The 21,054-nt window shown below is 37.5% G+C and overlaps 1 protein-coding gene across 1 annotated transcript in view; it reads left to right on the top strand.

Moving 5' to 3' along the window:
• ANK2 (ankyrin 2) overlaps positions 1-21,054 on the top strand; it is a 165,832-nt gene that overhangs the window by 131,566 nt on the left and 13,212 nt on the right. The window contains exons 35-43 of the mRNA XM_050710362.1: positions 1,190-1,315; positions 3,625-3,747; positions 4,409-4,441; positions 6,435-6,456; positions 8,874-13,460; positions 13,497-14,648; positions 16,020-16,094; positions 18,224-18,355; positions 18,817-18,963. Coding sequence (XP_050566319.1) covers positions 1,190-1,315; positions 3,625-3,747; positions 4,409-4,441; positions 6,435-6,456; positions 8,874-13,460; positions 13,497-14,648; positions 16,020-16,094; positions 18,224-18,355; positions 18,817-18,963 — 6,397 coding nt within the window. The remainder of the gene's footprint in view (positions 1-1,189; positions 1,316-3,624; positions 3,748-4,408; positions 4,442-6,434; positions 6,457-8,873; positions 13,461-13,496; positions 14,649-16,019; positions 16,095-18,223; positions 18,356-18,816; positions 18,964-21,054) is intronic.

Below are 21,054 nucleotides of genomic sequence, written 5' to 3'. Positions count from 1 at the left end.
TAAAGGATAGGAATTGTCAACTTCTGATAACTCCATAAATGCATATTACTAACCAAAAAGGCAGTCAACAGTAGTCACATTTTATCAGCGTATTTGCTACAAAGAGGTTACTGTGCTTTACAAAAAAAATCATGTCTGTTGCAGAACAGGCAAAGGTTTTTCTATATGGGATCCAACAAACTGCCTGCCTTTTTTTTTCCTCTGTATCTGTCAGCTTCCTCAGAAGAAATGACAAATTGTAAATGCATTAAGTACGTGAATGGCATATTCTTCTGCTTAGTAGTATGGTCTTAGTATGGTGGTTTTTTTCCATGACTGAACCCCACCTTTAAAAATATTTGTCCTCACTGTTCCTGAAGCTCTGACAGGCATTTGTTGTGCAGAGCACCTAGATAAAATATGGGCTCATAAAATTGAATGGTAAGGCTGAATTTCTGGGAACGAATGAGGAGATATTAATGTACTGGTGATTTGAAGGGAACGGCTCCAAAATTGGTAAGATGAGATTTAAACATGTGGAGGGGCCACACAAATAGCAATCCAAAGATGTAAGCAGTATCATTATATGGGCATTTTGGTTGCTTCAGGCCTGACTTTCAAAAGCTCTAGACCTTCCCAAATCCAGACAAAGTGAAATCTACTAACATATACTGTCTTTACCTGCTGCAACAGGATGTTGCAAGTTGATCAAACTCATAGGTAGTCTAATTTAGAAAGTTTTTGCATTGTTTAGGAAGGTCCTGTGCAACTTCATGATATTTACAAACAGGCTTATTATCCTACCATTCAAATCTAGGATTTCTGCTTTGAATGCTGAAGAAAATGGTTTTTTTTTTTGGCTATTGTGATGAGCCCAGGTTAGTGAAGTATGCTAAAATTTAATCCAATTAAAAATAAAAATATATTAAGAAATGATAATTTGCACAGATTCATGACATCGAATGCTCATTTTGTCATTTATAGTGTCACAGTATTGTTACCGAATTAACAATATATTCCGGTTGGAATTTAATAGTCTGAAATGTTTCCACAGATTTTAGGTGACTGTTTATAACAAACCTTGCAAATGCTGACAAGTCAAGTCCTAGAAATGTAAGAAATTGATCTAAACTACTGTAGATTCATGCTGAAGAATCCTAGTCCATGACTGTGGTTAATTACTGCTTTGTTTCTTTTTCATTTCCAATAGGTATTAGAAGGAAAACCCATCTATGTTGACTGTTTTGGCAATTTGGTGCCATTAACAAAGAGTGGGCAACATCATATATTCAGTTTTTTTGCCTTCAAAGAAAACAGACTTCCCCTGTTCGTTAAGGTAATGTTAATATATGAGCTATGGATAATAATTTTATTTTTGTCTAATTATGAGTTTGTGATAAAATTAGCAGACTGAATGGTCAGATTTTTTTTCTTTTACCATCATGGATTAAACATTGACTTGGGTAGTTAAAACCTACCAAATCTATGGAAATAGCTATCTGAAATTTATTAAAAATTTGCTCTAAATACAATTATCTGTCTCTACACATTTTACCCTACATTTGTCAATATGGATAGGGCTGTGAACACAGATGTAAGTGTTCTTCAACTAATCATACTTTGCAGTAGCTATGGAAAACTTGCTTGGGAGCTCAGTAAGAAAAGCATGGGTCCTTTTTAGATATTTTGAGTTGTAGCTAAGGTTACGATGACTTTCCACATTATAGCTTATTTGTTTGTAGTGTTCTGGAAAATTCTCATTTCTGGATGAAGTTAATTTATCCTCACTCAAAAGTTAACAAAGAAGGAAAGGTTGGACGTGGTGCTTAGGGACATGGTTTAATGGGTGACATTGGTGGTAGGGGGATGGTTGGACCAGATGATGTTGAAGGTCTTTTCCAACCCTGAGTCTGTGATCCTAAGGTTAACTTAAAAGATTGTTTTCAAAAAATACAGTAAAACTAAGGAAAAATGAAGTAATTAATTTTGATAAAGTCCAACTGTAACCTAGTTTTATCCCCATAGCATATATTATGCATATATATATATATATATATATGCTTATATATAGCATATAAGAATATATACCCCATCTTTATGGGTCCCTTCCAACTCGGGATATTCTATGATTATGCTAGTATTCTACTGTAAAATCTTTTATGTGAGTAGAAAAGTCTGTTACACGAAAGTCAAAACAAAAAACACGTTCAGCAAAAATGAACTAATGCGTTGTCCCTAGCTTTGGAACCAGCAATGTAAACACCATGGGCCACAGAGCTCATTTGCTTCTTTCATGAGATGCGTAGGGAGCAGATGTGAAGAAGTGGGGTCTGTGCTAGCAGCAGAGGGGGCTGCTGCCTCTGAACCACCACCACCTTCTTTTCTGGATGGAGAGATTCAGAGGGCTCTGCAAATATCTTCCAACAAAATGTTTTCCTTCTGCTGGCTCATCCTGGCTACAACAGAGCCATTATGTAAAACAGTTTTAGAGAAATACTTTATGAATAGAAACTTCCAAGAAGTGAAGAAAAGAAAATCCACCCACTCATTTCATTAAATTTACTCTGTGTTTCTAGACAACTTTTAAACTCTCTTCCTCCTCCTCCTCAGTGATATTTTTAAAGCTTTTTTAAATTTAGAACTTTATCTATGCCAGCACCTATCTTTGGCTTTGCATATTTTTCTCCATAGTGGATTTTCCAAAATGTGTTCAAAAACATCTGGCTTTGCATCTAGTATTTTCAGTCTGATAACATTAATGCCCATGTATCCAGTTGTATCATCTTTATCTGTTCAGAAGATGAAGAATGAGGTAATGCTTTGTTGTATTTCTCCTGTGACATTATGTTTAGTCCTCCTGACATTACGTACAAAAGCTAGAATGGCATCACCATTATCTTAAGTTCTAAGTGCTTACACTTGTTTCTGCTGCCAGCTGTGAAACAGAGGTTTTTCTGATTCATTGCAAAATGTTAGAGTATAACATGCTGTAGTATCATTTGTAGATTGTCACAGTCACACCTAGAAATGTATTCCAGCAAATGTCTTCAGTGTAAGAACAGGATTTATCAATACATTTGAGAGAACATTTTGCAAAAGCAGAAATTAAGTGTAATCTTTCACTATTTTCAGCTTCTCAGCCGAAAGAGTAGCCAAATGAACAAACACAATATTTAATACTAAAATTTTGAGCAAAACTTTATCGCTAATATCAGCATAAATACGCATACTTGCCATATGGTTTATTTTATAACCTAATAGAAAATGAGTCTTTGTTATTACTACAAAGTTTGGGGATTGTTTCAGTGAAAAACAGGTATTGTAAGTTATCACAGAAACCTTATCGTAACAGAATGTGTCTGTTCTTTTAAGATGATTACAGCATTACCACCGACTTCTGTAAATAAGTTTCTAATGTCTAAGCCTGTATGTAGTTGCGTTTTCTCTTGCTTTAACACACAAATACATCCATATATACATTTGCAAACAAGTGGGAAAATAACAACAAAACATATTATTTTTGCCTACATTATTTTTTCTCCCACATCTAGCCTCTTTCTGCTGAATAACTTTGAGTAGTGCAAGTAGTTTAAATGGGAAAATAGCAAAATAACAGATGCTATTTCTATATGCTTCCTCAACCAGGTGCGAGATACCACTCAAGAACCCTGTGGACGGTTATCATTCATGAAGGAGCCCAAATCTACAAGAGGTCTTGTTCATCAAGCCATATGTAATTTAAACATCACTTTACCTGTTTACACAAAGGTACTGTGAAATGATACTGATCTATTGTAATCAGCATTGTAACAACCAAGAAATGAGTAGGAGGAAAAAAATATAGGTAAAGCTTTATAGTCAGGTATTTTAAAGAGCCATTTTTTGCCATTGTGTGGTAAGTAGGACTTTTTACTGTCCTTGTCAGTTTAGGAGTTCTATGCCTTTTAGTAATGCATTAGGCTGTTTGACCAAAATGTTGTCTGTGTTTTTCATTTTTTTCTTCAGTGTTTTCAGCATGTAATACGATTTTATTGTAGCATTTTTGTATAATTTATAAATAAGATGTCTCAAGATATTTTCAATCTAAATGAGTAACTTTTAAAACTATTTTAAATATTTATTCATGCTAACTTACAGGTGCAAAAGCATGCATAAATGACAAGTTTTAGGACAAATAAGGATCATGAAGTCTAACATCCAGAAGCAATGTTTCTGTCTGTAATTTGCTTGATGCTGTAGCATTTTGTATTTTGCAATGGCAATACAGAGTTCTGCCACCTTTCACAAAAGAAATCAATTGCAGAAACATACTGCATAGTCTTCTGTTAAGTGTTGTATGAAGTTATTTTTTGCTACTCTTTTCTTCTAAAAATTGTGTATTTTGCCTGCTCTGTTTTCCCCTTCTTGCATGGCATTTTGGAACTGAAAGGAATCAGAATCAGACCAAGAACAAGAAGAAGAGGTAATGTTTCATGTCATTGCTTACGCATACTGCTAAATACAACTAATAGATACAACGTAAAAGATTAAATCTGTAGTGATTTAAAAGGATCTTCCACAGGAACACTTCTGGAATTTACTGAGTTTAACTTTCCCGTAGATAAAAGTAAAGTTTTATTGATTCAGCTCCACTGATTTTAGAGATGTATAATAGTACATTTTCTTTTCAAAGCAGTTTATAAACATTTTTAAAATTACTCTGTCTAGAGTAGGTCATGCAAACGGATTTAGTTAATTTATATTCTCCTCAGCACACAAAAAAATGGGAAGTGGTGTTGATTTTCTGATTCTGACAATTATCCCAAATCCTAAAAATAACGTCGGGGTGCAAATGTTATTAGCTGTGGATCTGGAACATTTTTGTTTAACCTGGTATCTATCTATTGTCAGAAGCTAATTCCCATTATATATATTAAACAGAAACATTATCAGATGATGATTCAATTTCATCATGAAAGAACAAAACTAATTATTTTAGCCTCTATAATGCTGTTTATGCATTTCCAGTGAAGTCCCCAAAAGCTGTTTTTAACAAATCTGTACTCTGTAAAAAACAGGTAGAAGATATTAGAAAATTATTTTTCCAAACATTTATGAGTTCTTATACTTTCCTGTAAGATGCTAAACCACAAAACGACAAGGTCATTGGTGGCTAAAGACATCTTTGCATTTTTAAAGCAAATTAAAAATTCATTATGTTAATAATAATATTTAGTGTGCTGACATAATTCCAGATTGATTTGGAGGAACGTAAAATAAGGGAAATTAAATTATGCTAAGTGTGAAGTTTAATAACATTAAAGCCTAAGTGATTACAAAGCATGTATGACCATGTAAGTCTTGCCAATGGTTTACTTACATTCGTTTTCCATGTCTGGAAAAGCAAGAATTAGCAAGATCTTACCTGAGACAATAAATAGCATTTATTTTGGTAAAGAATACTTTTAAACAAAAGTGGGCTTTTTCAATACTCACTAAAGTATATCTGGCGGGCTTTCACTTACCTTGTATGTTGTATTTATCAACAGTACTGCATAACTGATTTTCATTCCTCTCAGTCATCCTATTACCACAAGTTTGGCAGAGAAAATTAAGTGTGTAGTGCTACTTCTAACTTTGTCTGCGTACTTTTGCACATCCAGGTTTGCCCATCAAAAATCTTTTCCTTATGTGGACAAATGATCATGCTAGCAGAACTGAAAAATAGAGTCAAACGACAGGGCAACTTGAAAAGTTCGCTCCTTGAATTTTCAGTCTGGCATTGATTTTTTTTTCATGTTTTTCTCAGCAAAGACTATGTTTTCTTTTGAAAGAAAACAACTTATATGTCCCTTTTAATCTATATGCTCTGAAAAAAATAAATCAATCAAAAAGATGGCTTCTGAGGGCTATCACTGCTTCCTTTCAGAGGTATCAATGGATAATATTAGCATTAAATCCTAGGCCGTAGTAAGTCTGCTGTCCTTTTCGCACCTGCTTTTCATCATCACAAAAGCAGAGACAAAATGCAAACTGTGATCTCAGAATGAATATACACAAGGAAATTGGGACTAAAGCGTGGTAGGTGCCATCCATGTGGGGCATATGCTTTCAGATGACCGTATTGGACTTTCCCTTTAATGAAAAGAAACAAATTAGGAACAATGTGACAACACACCCAATAATGCAAAAGTTTGGGCCCTCTGTGCTGCTAGTCCCATTGATATAAAATACATTGCAAGATTTTTCATGTACTAGACTATAACTATAGCAAAGTAAACATTTTTCTGTTATTAGAAACACTAAATATGTTAAATTATGCATACCATTATCATAAATACATTCTTGGTTCTGTTTAAGTCAGTGTGTCTGTTTCTTGATATACTTAGTGGATTTGACTCAAGCAGTATTACTAGTGAATGAGTATATATTTATTGTATTGCAAATTTTTAATTTTCCCCTTTTTTCTCTTCCAGGTTGATATGACTTCAGAAAAAAGTAAGACTTATTTTTTAATACTGTAATGAAGTTTGTGTGAAAGCTTGTTAAAAATAAAGATAAGCATGAAAGAGAGCTAAGCTTTAACAGCTATTGCTAATAACATCAATACTTTAAAAATGTAATAGAAAACAATGTAATATCAAAAGTTATCCAATTAAATACATTTTAATATATAAATTAACAAGTAATACAACTTAAAACAGTTTTTCTAAGCATTTACTTTCCTTTGACATCCCTAGTGATCCCGCTATTGCTATTTTGCTTGTATGAATGCTCATCCCTCCATTTTTTGTCCATTTGTTGATACACATTGTTGCCATTTGAGATAAATGACAGTATCCTTTTTAACAAAAACATGATTAATATCCTGATATATTTCATTAAACTCATGAAATATAAGCATGCAAAAAAGTGATACTGTCCAAAGTAATCAGACTGTTTAACCCTCCCCTCCCGCCCTTTACTGTGGTGAAATATGACTGGAAATGTAACTGTAAGCTTGGTGTACCATAAAAACCCTCCATATATACAGAATCAATCCATTATTATTAGAATCTGAGGGTGAGTGGTTCATAGTGCCAAAGATCTCCTTTAATGAAGATGTAAATCAAACAATATATATTTAATATGAAGTATGTCTCTAATAAGAAATCACTGCATTTGAAAACAGCTCTTAAATCTATTTAGGAAAAGAATGACTTTTGTTTACAGTAAAGTGCCATTTCTTGCCGTTATCCTACATTGCATTTTGCTGTCTATTCCTGATATACTATGTACATGTTAGAACTGGAAAGACAACAGCACCAAAGTCCTGAAGATCAAATGGATGGCCATTCCCCTGTAATCTCCTTTTGTCTAAATTAGAAATGCTTCAGCAAGAGAACGAAAGAAGGACATTAGTGTAACAAAACAGCCAGTAACCTGCTGGGAAGTAGCATTCACCATGATAAACAACATTACCAATATCCAATTTCTGCTCTAATTCATTATTATTTATACCAGGAGGACCAATTTCATCAAGGTGGAAAAGACGCCGTAGTACAGTCAGCAGAATGGAATTTCAGTTACCCCATGGATATTTTTACAAAGAAATGCAGATAATTATGTATTGCCTAGCTTCCCCTTATTTGCATTACTACTTTGACTTTTAGACCAGAGTGCAGAAATATACCAAGTTTTACATGATATGCTACCTCTAAAAGAAAAATGTACAATTCCGTACAATTTCTAAGCCTTGCTTTCAGCTCGTAACTAACTTAATTCCTCCAGTGTTTAACTCTGTTCAAAATACATTTGCTAGTAGTCCTTCCTGAAATTAAATATTCCCAGTAGGCAGTAATGGCATAGCATCCACTATACTGTTTACTGATTGTACAGATTGGACAAATATTTCACCACAGTATGTTTCACAATAACTTCATGTATCTTTAATTTATATGATTAATTTTAAAGCTCTTGTTTTTTAACTGAGGTTACATTCACAGAAGCATTTGCAACACCTTTGCTTTGCATGGAAATAACTTGCCTTACATAAATTGTATGTATGTGTCTAGTGTGATTGTCTGATTTTTGGTTGCCATACATTACATTTTTTAAAACTTTGAAATCACTTCTAAGTTGATTCACAGTTTTTTCTTATTATCTCTCCTTTTCTTCTGTCTTCTCTTTCCTCAGTCAATTCATTAGTTGTCAATGAGGATGTTCCAAGGAAAGGACCATGCCTCTTAAAACAAAAGAATGTTTGTTTCATTGTTTAGGTGTGAAATCCCCTTAGATGAAATGCCGGTTTGCAGCTGATTCAGATCTCTACATATTTGATCATATTTTAGATTATTGCAGAATTACTTATAACTTTTATTTTGGTCATTTAAAAAAAAAAAAAAAAAAAACATTAATCCAATGTTATTCTGACAGTTTGCTAACGCTGGCTTTCTCTTAGAGGAAATCGACTTTCAGTCAGTTCTGATGCTTTCCCCCTCTTTTCTTGTTTATTTTTATTTGAACATTGATCTGTAACATCTGAACAATCTTGAGATGCCTATCTTTGTGTAACTTCACTGTGTTTCTTCTGTTTTTAATTTTAAATTTTGTTGTTGGTGGGTTTGTTTTGTTTTATTTTTTAATGGTGTCCTGATTTGGTTTGTTACAGCTTTGGTAATGTATGTGTGGTTGTGCTATATTGGTAAAGTTAAGCAAGTTATTTCCTGCCATTTTCCTTTTCAGTTTTTTTTTTTTTTGTGTTAGCTTTGCTTTGCACTTGTACCCTCAGATCTTGTGGATCCACCATTCCTGGTCCATTTTGTAGACCTTCCTACCACTGCAACCAAAGACTGTCATTTTCAGTCCTGATTACATTTTCCAATCTCTATTTTTGATTTCCATTTTACTTTCAATGTTTTTCATTCGCATCAAAGATGACGAGACAGAATCTACAGAAACATCTATCCTGAAAAGCCATCTGGTTAATGAAGTCCCTGTACTAGCCAGTCCAGACTTGTTGTCTGAAGTGTCTGAGATGAAACAAGATTTGATCAAAATGACTGCCATCTTGACAACTGACTCTTCTGATAAATCAGGCTCAATTAAAGTGAAAGATCTTGGAAAACCCACTGAAGAAGAGCCAGGAGAGCCTTTTGAAATAGTTGAAAGGGTGAAAGAAGACTTAGAAAAAGTAAATGAAATTCTTAGGGGTGGGTCCTACACCAGAGAAGAGCATGCTATGCAGAAGTCCCTTTCCAGACAAGAATTTGTAGAAGAAGAATGGGTCATTGTCAGCGATGAAGAAATTGAAGAGGCCAGAAGAAATGCTCCTTTAGAAGTCACTGAACCTACCTCTGTGGAAGTTGGGATAGACAAAGAGACAGAGAAGAAAGACATGACAGGAATGGTAGATTACCTTAGTGAGGATTTAAAAACATACGTTTCTCTTCATGAGGTACAACCGCAAGCCTTACAAGAAGACTTAGTAGAAGAGAGATTTGAAGCTGTAGTAATAAGCAGGGATTCTGAAAAAGGAGGACAAGAATCTCCAACAATTGAGACACTAAGCCCTCAGGAGCAACACAAGCCAGCCTTAGAAATTAAAAAGCCAGTTAGAACTAAACTGAGAGAGAAGCAAAAACAAAAGGAAAGCAAGGTGCAAAGCAAAGAAGAAAAATCAGGACTAATGAAGAGCAGTTCAGATGAGTCACTACATGAGGAGGAACAAGGCTTAACACTGGCAGCTGCTCCTGAGGCTAAAGCTGTATCCCCTGTCATAGAGGAAACTCCTATTGGCTCAATAAAAGATAAAGTTAAAGCTCTTCAGAAAAGAGTGGAAGATGAACAAAAAGTACGTTCAAAACTACCTGTCAGAATTCAAACAAGAGAAGGCACTGCAGATAAGGCTTCTAAAAAAACAGTACCAGTCAAAAAGCCAGTTGCACACAAAGCACAACCTCCTGTTTCACCTTCCTCTAAGACTGAGAGACTTGAAGAGACCATGTCAGTTCGTGAGCTGATGAAAGCCTTCCAGTCGGGTCAAGACCCATCCAAGAATATATCTGGACTCTTTGAGCACAAATCTGTCAAACAAAAGCAACAGCCCCCTGAGAAGGAAACAACTCGGAAAAAAACAGTTTCTTCACAAAGTGAAACAAAGCGAGTAACAAGCCACAAGACAGACAAACCAAAGGACAAACAAAGCACTACAGTAAAAGCAGAGAAAGAGCCACAATCAAAAAAAGGAAGAATGCAAATTTCTACTGTTGAAATTACCAAGAAAGCTGTAAGTAAAGATCAGGTAAAACAGCAGAGCTGCAAAAAAACAACAGCTGAGCCTCTCTCTCCAGTATTTGTTGATCAAAGTGCCAAAGATTCAGCAGTTGTGAAGGGCAGAACTTCTGATGACCAAGCAGATACTGACTTTCAGATCAGCCCTGACAGAAAAACCTCAACAGACTTTTCTGATGTCATTAAAGAAGAACTTGAGGATAATGACAAATATCAACAATTCCGACATCTTTCAGCGACAGAGGAAGGCGAGCTTAACTTGGAGCAAGTACTGACCAGTCCTTTCAACGTTGCTTTCCCCACAGAGTATGTAAAAGATGGATTCCTTCCTGCTCTTTCTCTGCAAAGTGCTGCTTTTGATGGGAGCTCAGAGAGCCTTAAACATGAAGGTGTGGCCGATTCTCCAGGTAGCCTACTTGATGGAACTCCTCAGATCAGCTCTGAGGAAAGTTATAAGCATGAGGGGCTGGCAGAGACTCCAGAAACGAGCCCTGAAAGCCTTTCCTTCTCACCAAAGAAAACTGATGGGCAAATTGAAGAAGCTAAAGGAGCAGCTAGAGCACACAGAACTGCAGAAACATGTTCTCCGAAGGAACTCTCTCCAAAGGAAGATGAAAAAGGTATTACTGAAAAACAGCTAGACGCTGTAACTGAGACTTGTAAGTCTCATTCTGACCATGTATCAGAAGAGCTTGTACCTAAAGCCTCTGAAGAAGAGGCTGATAAACTTAAAGAAAGTAGCTCAGCTTCCATAATGAAAGATATTAGCAGGGATAAAGAATCCAGAACCACTGCACACTTAACTAAATCTTCTGAAACACATGACACTGCTTTAGAGAAAGAAAAAGATATAACCTGTGAACGCCGTGTTGTGGTTAGAAGTCCCCAGAAATTGGAACTCTCACTTGCTAGCCATGATAGTGAAAGCTTTAGCCCAGTTGCAGATGACTCTTTGGCTATAAGTCATAAAGACTCATTGGAAGCAAGCCCAGTGCTAGAAGATAACTCATCACACAAAACGCCTGATTCTTTGGAGCCCAGTCCTATGAAAGAGTCTCCCTGCCGTGATTCCCTTGAAAGTAGCCCTGTAGAACAAAAAGTGAAAGCTGGCATTTTGGGGCAGGGTCCTCTTCAGTCTGTTCTTAGCAAAGGAGAAACCTGTCCAGAGCTGGCATCGGTGCGTTCCAGGATTCTCCGTGACCCTGAGGGGAGTGCTGATGATGACAGTCTAGAGCAAACATCTCTCATGGAGAGTTCAGGGAAAAGTCCTCTTTCACCAGAAACTCCCAGTTCTGAAGAAATTAGCTATGAAATCACACCTAAAACAGCAGACTCACAGGCACTGTCAAATATACGAAAGTCAGCCATGATACCTGAAGTCAGTGAAGAACCAGAGGATGATTCTGAAAGTGAACCAAAGAAAAGATTTACCCCTGAAGAGGAGATGTTTAAAATGGTAACCAAAATCAAAATGTTTGATGAATTAGAACAAGAAGCAAAGCAGAAACGAGATTACAAAAAGGATTGTAAGCAAGATGAATCTTCTGCAGTTGCTGATTCAGAAGTTGCATGTGAAGCTGAAGAACCAGAGTCAACAGCTGTTGAAGAAAAAGATATACCTACAGTGGTGATGTCTTCAGCTGAATCTAGAAAGAGTTCTTCCTCTTCAGAAAGCGAGCCAGAATTGACCCAGCTTAAAAAAGAAGCTGACTCAGGTTTCTTAATGGAGCCCACGATCCGAGTGCAACCACCTTCACCATTACCATCCAGTATTGACTCCAGTTCTAGCCCTGAAGAAGCAGGTTTTCAACCTATTGATTCAAAACAATGTTCTTCCAGGATAGGTGCCATTAAAGCAGAACAGGATAAGCCAACAGAAGATGACAAAGAGGAACCATATGTCCTTGGGGACGGCTGTAAGGCTTCCACACGAGAATCTGGCACTTGCCATTCTGATGGTTGTGCACCAGCAGAAACTGACAAATCAAGATGTGATAGCACAGATGACAGTGAGACAGTTAGTCCTAATGCCCCAGTCACACAATTGCAGGGTGCTCTGTGCCATTCTTTTGGTGACAGGTCTCACAGAGAAGTTCATGTTGAGTCTTCAACAACACTAGAGCAATATGATAGTAACAAAAGTGGTATCAAAAGCACCACACTGTTAACACGCTCAGATCTCATTGCTAAAGGAGCGGTGTTTGAGAAAGTAGATGACGATTCTTGTGGACACAGTACCACTGAGTACTCTGTGCCACAAGATGGCAAACTGACTGAAGGTGATCCCACTGACCATTCTGGTTTGGGGAGTGATTTGGCAAAAGTAGATACAGATTTTGAAACACCTCAAGGAGATATTCGTATTGAGGAACCCTTGCCAGAGTATTCATCCCTCACCACTGAAAGGGTGGAACTTGAAAGTTGTGTTGTGGGTGCTGCTGAAAGTAGTGCGCCTCATATAGTAAGCCCTTATGAAAATGTGTCTTCTGAACAATTTTTTACTGACTGTGAAGTTAAGGTAGGATCTGGTCAAAGTCTGCTGTCTAGGGAAGACTATTCTATTGAAGAAGAACAAGATCAGAGTGGTACCATTTTGCTTAGCAGAGACACGGGTAGCGAATATCAGTCTTCAGAGGAAGTATATATGGAAATAGAACCAAAACCAGAGGATTTATTTCAGAAAATCTCACCAGGGTCTTCAGTATCAGATTCCACAAAGTTAACTGAATCCACCTTTGACGATATAAGAGATGAAACAGAAAAATTGATCAGTCAAGTTGTCATCACCAAAACTGATGTGGATTCTGACATGTGGAGTGAAATACGTGAAGATGATGAAGCTTTTGAAGCTCGGGTGAAAGAAGAGGAACAAAAGATATTTGGTTTGATGGTAGACAGGCGATCCCAAGGCACAACACCTGATACAACACCAGCCAGAACACCCACGGAAGAAGGGACACCACTTAGTGAACAAAACCCTTTTCTTTTTCAGGAAGGAAAGTTGTTTGAAATGACTAGAAGTGGAGCCATTGACATGACCAAAAGGAACTATCCAGATGAAAGTTTTCACTTCTTCCAAATGGGGCAGCAGCCTCAGGAAGAAGTTTCTTTATGTGAAGAAATGAAAGAAGCAGCAGAAGTGGAATCTTCTAAGCCAGAGAGCTTACCAGATCCATTTCCCCCTTCAGAATCAGAGGGCTCAGATATACAAGGAAAAGATACACTGAAAGGTTCACCCTCACCTTCTGAGTCTTGTGATAAATCAGAAGAAACGAGTGGTGAAGGTGTCAGTATAGGCACTGCAAAAGCAGAGCTTAAATCCAGAATTCCAATTAAAATGGGTATTTCAGCTTCTTCAAAATCACCAAAGAAAGAAACTGCTGCCTCTGAAGCTGAGCCCTTCTCCAGAGCGGAGACTGACATGGTTGATAGCAGTCAGGTGCCTTGCCCTATGTCTCCTGAGCAGTCTGTGGTAGAAGACGAGTTAGATTTTTCCAAAGTCACTAGATTTGTTTGTTCTGAACAGGATGATGAGTCCCCAGACTCTTCACCAGAGGAACAGAGATCTGTGATTGAAATCCCTACTGCTTTAATGGAGAGAGTGCCTTCTTGTGAAAGCAAATCCAAAATTCCTGTAAGAACAGCTGCTGCTGCATCACAGTCATTGCAACAATCAGAAAACGAGAGCCTTCCCACTGATGGCTTTCTCGACAGTCTGCAGTGTGAAGGAAAAGATGACCAAGCAAAACCAAAGTCTAAAATTCCTGTCAAAGCAGCGCTCCAAAGAGCTGAACAACAGTATACATCTACAGACACATCTGTCCACAAGCTAGAGTCACCCAAAGCTCTTGACACGACAAGCAAACTACCTATGAAACAAGATAACCGAAGTAAATCTGAATCTGATGCAAGTGTTTTCATGGACCCAAAGACTAAACGCTCAATAAAAGCTAGGAGTTACGCAGAGGCAGAAGCAGAGGCCAGGGAGAGGGAGAGGGAGATGAAGGTTGAGCTAGACTCAGAGGAGGCAACAACAGGAAGACTCAAGGTATTTTCATCACGGTTGCCAGTTAAAAGCAGGAGCACTACAGCCTCCCACAGTGCTTTTAGTCCTACAAAAGAAAGTAAGGAACATTTTTTTGACCTTTACAAAAACTCCATAGAATTCTTTGAAGAAATTAGTGATGAAGCTTCTAAGTTAGTGGAAAGACTCACACAGTCAGAGAGAGAACAAGAATTAGTTTCAGATGACGAAAGCAGTAGTGCCCTAGAAGTTTCAGTTATTGAAAATGTGCCATCCATTGAGACTCAGCAGTCAGTTCCTGAAGACATCTTTGACACCAGACCCATTTGGGATGAGTCTGTAGAGACTCAGATTGAACGTATCCCTGATGACAATATCCATGACCATGCTGAAGGTATTTGCCAACGACTGGGATTCCCTGTGCGACGCATGTCATAAATTAAACTTTTTGTTTCTTGTTTTCTTTGGTGTGCGTGTGTATATGTAAGTTTGTATACATGTGTGTAACGTGTGGTATTTTCTTTTAAGCTTTTGGTGGTTAGTTGTGTTGGGTTTTTTCCCTCTATAAGCTGTGTTTGTTTTTTGTGTTGTGTCTGTATTTTTCTTGTCTGTGAAATAATCTCAAGATTGCAAGCCATGTGTACTTATGGGAAGTGTTACCTTAAACAAAAACACTTCTAAAAATATGTATTTACCATTAAACTGATCCTTCAGGTCATATACATTTTGACTTTTGGCTTTCCCTGCCCCTATTTTTATTAGTAATGATTTTTTTTTGCATCAATGGAAACTAGAACAGGCAAATCCATCTTCTCTTTTGTTTTTACCCAAAGAAACATACAGAAGCTTTGAAGAATCAAGTTTGTCTTATTCCTTTTTTTGGCCATTTCTCTCTCATGAAAATTCTGTGTCACCAGAAACTTAAGTAAAAGTTGTCTGGTGTTTGGTCTTCCCCTCGCTTAGTTGCATATTGCCATTGGGTAACTGTGATGGAAATCCAGTAGCTACAATGAAACCATATTTCACCAACTTTAAGCAATTTTCTGAATGTGGGATTTTGCAATCCATGTGTTCATTCAGGGAAAATCAAAACTCAAATTCTGACATCCTCAAATTAGCCTTGGGGATGGGAGAAACAGTGAGTCTCACTGTTTCTGAAATAAACAAAGACTGGTGAATGAATGTCTGATTTTTCCTTGCCTTCAATGTAAGTCTTTTGTATCACTCCCTAGTTGAAAGAGTCAAAGACATTTAAATTAATATTTTCCAAATGAAAACCATAACATGAAATGCCATATGGACTGTTTGAACAAAAGTTTCGCTACCACAGAAAGAAAGCAATTAGAAGCACCAGTCCAGATGAATTTTGCAACCTTGGCATTTACTAAGGAGGCATGGAAAATTATAGCTCTTAACTTAGTCAGTCTTAACCTTAATGTTAGAATGAAGTTTTAGAATAAAATGCTTGGATAAAATAGTAGAGTAGGCACTTCACTCCTTATTTAGATTTTTACATTAAAGCCTGATTTTCAAATGGGAAATGTAGACAGATCTGTACTTTTGAAAAATCAAGCTACCTTTTTCTTCTTTTTTGTTAGACCTGGAGATTTGCAATCCTTACTATAACTACCCAGTTGTAGCAGCCTGTCCATGTTTAGATTAGAGCAGTCAGAAAAAAATGCTATCCCTTCTAGGTCTTTATCACCTATGGAAATGCTTTTTGATTTGTAAAAGACAACTTGTGGCTGTTCTCTTTGACCTTTAGATCAACAGAATGATCAGGAAAGGACAGAGGAAAGACTGGCCCACATTGCTGATCACCTTGGATTCAGTTGGACAGGTAAAATGCATGTTATCTATTCTAGTGAGAAACAAGGCGAGCATTCCTAAATGTTTTCGTGTTTCTTTCAGATGATTTCCTCATTCTCTAAAGCTGTTTCATAGAAATACTTCAGTAGCTTATAGGAACTATATTGTTTGCTGATTACTAAGATTCCTCTAGCCTGTTAGGTAAGAACTAAGATGAAGAGGTAACTCCTCTGTATTTGTTGTGGTATCTCCAGAGGGAAAGCTCCTAGGATGAGAAAGTGACAGAGTTGGCATACGTTACCTTACACTTTCTTGAAAAGTGCAATGACTCTAGAACATAAACTGACTAGAATATAGATGAACGAACATCACTTGTGTTCTGGAAATCCTGAGCTGGAAGACCGCTATGGGGAAAGGTTACATCAGCTTCTTTTTTATGGAAGCTATTTTCTTTCTTTTCTATGTGCAGAGGAAAAAGAAATGAAAAGGGTCATATTTGTAACAATCACTTCAAGACAGCACAATTAACGTTCCGGGGGAAAAGTTAAAGTAGCAGAGAATGAAATGCAGATCTGTGTCACTGAAAATCATCCCAAAAACATTTACAAGGAAAGAGCTATGGAGAAATCTCTATGCTATGTTAAGCTGTGCCATCCAACAAAAATTTAAATCAGGTCTATGCTTTTTTGTATCTAACCCTAGAGCAGTACCACACTGATGAAAGTAAGTGGGGTTCTAGTGGTTAAAGAAGAATTGCATTAAAAAAAAAAAAAAATTGTTAACTACTTGGTAATTAAGGTTGCGCTCTATACTGTTTTTATAAGCATCTTCAGAGAATAACAAAATATCACTGACATTTTTGTACATTTTACTCATCTCCTCCTTTCCTGTCCTCTATTTCAATATTTCTCTATTTCAGTCTATAGAGAACACTGGAAGCATATGTCACTTTTCCCAGGATGGATTATCTTTGAAGTCAGTAGGACTTGGATTTATGCAATGTAACAGATTAGGAATATGCTGATTTTCTTCTTCTTTTTTTTTTTTTTTAATTAATAGAAATGACTAGACTGATCTGAAAACAAAACTAGAAAAAATGGATACTCATCAAAACAGACAATTCTGTATTTTACAGAATTTTGGAGAGGACAGAGAAATACACCTGCAAAAGTATTCCTGTCTTGTGTTACGATAAAGATTGATTATGGTAAAAATTGCTGTGTCAAATGTTACTTTGAGGGATAAAACAGTGGTTGGTTTTCGTTCAAATTTACTTGACTACCTAGAACTTCAATCTGATATAATGTTATTGTGTATTTGTTCAAGTTTACAGTTGCACCAGTATACAAGCCAGTTTGGAAATAAGTTTATCTGGGGCCTGGGGACTAGGGTTCCCCTCTCCATTAAAACGTGGCACCCTCCATCATCCACCATAGTTATAATTACAGTGGAATAGAGTATGAATCCTTCTTTGTGAGAGAAGCAGAAGTCTGGAGAACAGGAGTAATAGTAGGAATCTCTTAATTTCCCCATGGCTTTAAATCATTTGATTACCTGTTTCTACCTACAGTCATGTCTTAGTTTGGTGGGAGAAAGCTGACCTTCATTCTGGGTATAATAGATGGGCTACAGACTGTTAAAGACATTTCTCTTTTCTGGACTGCAGTCTGAGCCTATGCTATGTCAGAAAGATACTGGTTATTAGCTTCACATTTTGGTTTTTGGTTCTCAGCTGTGATTCATAGGCATTTACTTTTCTTTTGATGAAACAAGTCCATGGGAGTAATATGATTACGCTTTAATCTAGCCGTGCAAAATGCCATTACTCAAAATCAATTCTTTCACTGGATTTGGTGAGCATGGTGCTTTTGACAGAGCATGGTACTCTGTCATGGTTTTGTCAGTAGGGTTGTATCTCTGAGAAATGGTGCACACAGAAAAGAAAAGCTCGCATAGACCCATCACTTCTAGGCATAATGCAATTCTGACTTTGTCTTGAACCTCTTGCTTAACAGTGTCTCTAAACATAACAAGGTACATGGAAACAAAGAGAAATGGGTGTCAGAAAAGTTTGTAATCTATTTTTATGCAGACGACTGTAAAATAGATGTAAGGTGGGGAAAAAAAAAAGACATTTACAGAAAATGATTTCTTTTTCAGAGCTAGCAAGAGAACTGGATTTCACAGAAGAGCAAATTCATCAAATCAGGATTGAAAATCCTAATTCACTTCAAGACCAGAGCCATGCACTCCTCAAATACTGGCTTGAAAGGGATGGGAAACATGCAACAGGTTCATTACCAGTTATAGTACATCTACACTGTCTCCAATATACAAGTGGACCAATGTGTGTTATAATCCAAAAAAGAAAATATGTTTAAAATTTAGGCAATAGGAAGAATGGCTATAGGTTGGGTTCTATTTTTAAGCTTGTCTGTATAATGTGGTGTATCGTAGGATTCTGTAAGAGGGAATAGTTTAATATTGTTCATTTGGAGAACACCTTATAGCAAAGCAAGAGTGGAAAAATACTGAAGTTTCTTTTCCTAAACTAAAAAAATACGTGGGGGAACTAAACCAATTTGTGAAAGGAAAGACTAGATTAGAGGTAATTTTTGTGTGTGGCCCTTAAGTAAATCTTACATAGCCATGCTTCTAAATCAGTATCCTACATACATGATTCATATTGAAAATAGAAAGGAGAGCATGTGAAGTTCTTAATTCAGCTACATGGTGTCATTTTAATGCTGCAGATACAAATCTTACCCAGTGTCTTACAAAAATCAACCGAATGGATATTGTTCACCTAATGGAGACCAGCGGCATAGACTCCATGCAAGTCCATGGCACTCGCACGTATGCGGAAATTGAACAAACAATAGGATTGGACCATAGTGAAGGTAAACATCTCCTGATACAGTCACAGGCTGCTCAGGTTATCTCATCTATGATCTAGCTCCTGTTCTGAAATGTTTGGCTGTTAATTCTTAGGACTGAGCCTGATTTTGAAAGCACAGATAAGATGGATGAAGGCAAGCATGACAGTGCACAGGTTTCTAGGTCAAAAATCTCTGCATTAGCAGATTCTTATAAAGCAAGTAAAGGAATGTTGCCAGAAACTGCTGCTAATACTTACAGAATCACGGAATCATCTAGGTTGGAAGAGACCTCCAAGATCACCGAGTCCAACCTCTGACCTAACACTAACAAGTCCTCCACTAAACCATATCACTAAGTTCAACATCTAAACATCTCTTAAAGACCTCCAGGGATGGCGACTCAACCACTTCCCTGGGCAGCCCATTCCAATGCCTAACAACCCTTTCAGTAAAGAAGTTCTTCCTAATATCCAACCTAAACCTCCCCTGGCGCAACTTGAGCCCATTCCCCCTCGTCCTGTCACCAGGCACATGGGAGAATAGACCAACCCCCACCTCGCTACAGCCTCCTTTAAGGTACCTGTAGAGAGCGATGAGGTCTCCCCTGAGCCTCCTCTTCTCCAGGCTGAACAATCCCAGTTCCCTCAGCCGCTCCTCATAAGACTTGTTCTCCAGACCCCTCACTAGCTTCGTTGCCCTTCTCTGGACTCTCTCGAGCACCTCCATGTCCTTCTTGTAGCGAGGGGCCCAAAACTGAACACAGTACTCAAGGTGCAGCCTCACCAGAGCCGAGTACAGGGGGACAATCACTTCCCCAGCCCTGCTGGCCACACTGTTTCTTATACAAGCCAGGATGCTGTTGGCCTTCTTGGCCACCTGAGCACACTGCTGGCTCATATTCAGCCGACTATCAACCAGTACTCCCAGGTCCTTCTCTGCCAGGCAGCTTTCCAACCACTCATCTCCCAGCCTGTAGCTCTGCTTGGGGTTGTTGTGCCCCAGGTGCAGGACCCGGCACTTGGCCTTGTTGAACTTCATACAGTTGGCCTCAGCACATCGGTCCAGCCTATCCTATCCTGCAGAGCTTTCCTACCCCCGAGCAGATCGACACACGCACCTAACTTGGTGTCGTCTGCAAACTTACTGAGGGTGCACTCAATGCCCTCATCCTTATGTCCAGTTTATTTTTTGCTCACACATCTGCTTTCATAAAAGATAAGGTTACATTAGAATTTGATCAAGATTTGTAAAAGGAAAACTAGTCAGTGCTTCGTAAAAGCGTTTGGATTCAGGTATCCAGGATATTACTTGTAATTCTGCTATGATGCTGAATAGAAGTTCAGATTAGATCAATAATTGTACACTAAAGAAACACCTCCAAATTATGTGAAGTAAAATTCTCTTGGTTTTTTGGAAGCGATACTTTTACACCCTTAACTTAGTATTGAACTAGTAGCTTGGTAAAGTATTAAGACAGTCACAAACATCCCATATTTATGTAGATGATGTAGAAATAGTTTATGTTTGCTGTAATTAGCATTCAAATACAACAACGGATCAGTTTGTTAACCTCCATATCTTGCTCAAATTCAGAACAAATAGTTATGTTTTCCACCAAGCTGTTCTTTGGAGTTCAGCAGGTTTCTACTGAATGGGGTTAGTGAAGAAAAACAAAAGCTTATGACTTGTAGCCTGTGGAATACAAATGCACATGTTATTTTACATCTTCTGCAGGATTAGAACCTATGCTTTGAGAATGTATTTGGGGGAGAGGGAGAGAAGGATTGTTTGTTTTTAAGAATTATTTTGATGCATACGAATTAGCTAGCCTTCGCACCTAGATATGTATGAATTTCTTTTCCCATACTTGTATAGTATTTATAACCACACAAGCTATGGACCTGTGTAATTATTTTTTCCATAAGCAGCTACATCAGGGATGGGGGGAAAAGTCACTAAAATGGGTTCCAGTCTGCTGGAAAACAAACAAACAAACAAAAAAACACTGTTGCAAATCTTTCATACTTTGGGAAGGTTTGAGATTAATTGGTGTAGGTAGATTTCTGGGCAGATTTTATTTTGCCTATTACTGTCAAGATTAATTATTTGGCA

Source organism: Cygnus atratus, chromosome 4 (genome assembly GCF_013377495.2).
Source record: "Cygnus atratus isolate AKBS03 ecotype Queensland, Australia chromosome 4, CAtr_DNAZoo_HiC_assembly, whole genome shotgun sequence".
Lineage (NCBI taxonomy): Eukaryota > Metazoa > Chordata > Aves > Anseriformes > Anatidae > Cygnus > Cygnus atratus.
This window is presented reverse-complemented; position numbering and strand designations above follow the sequence as displayed.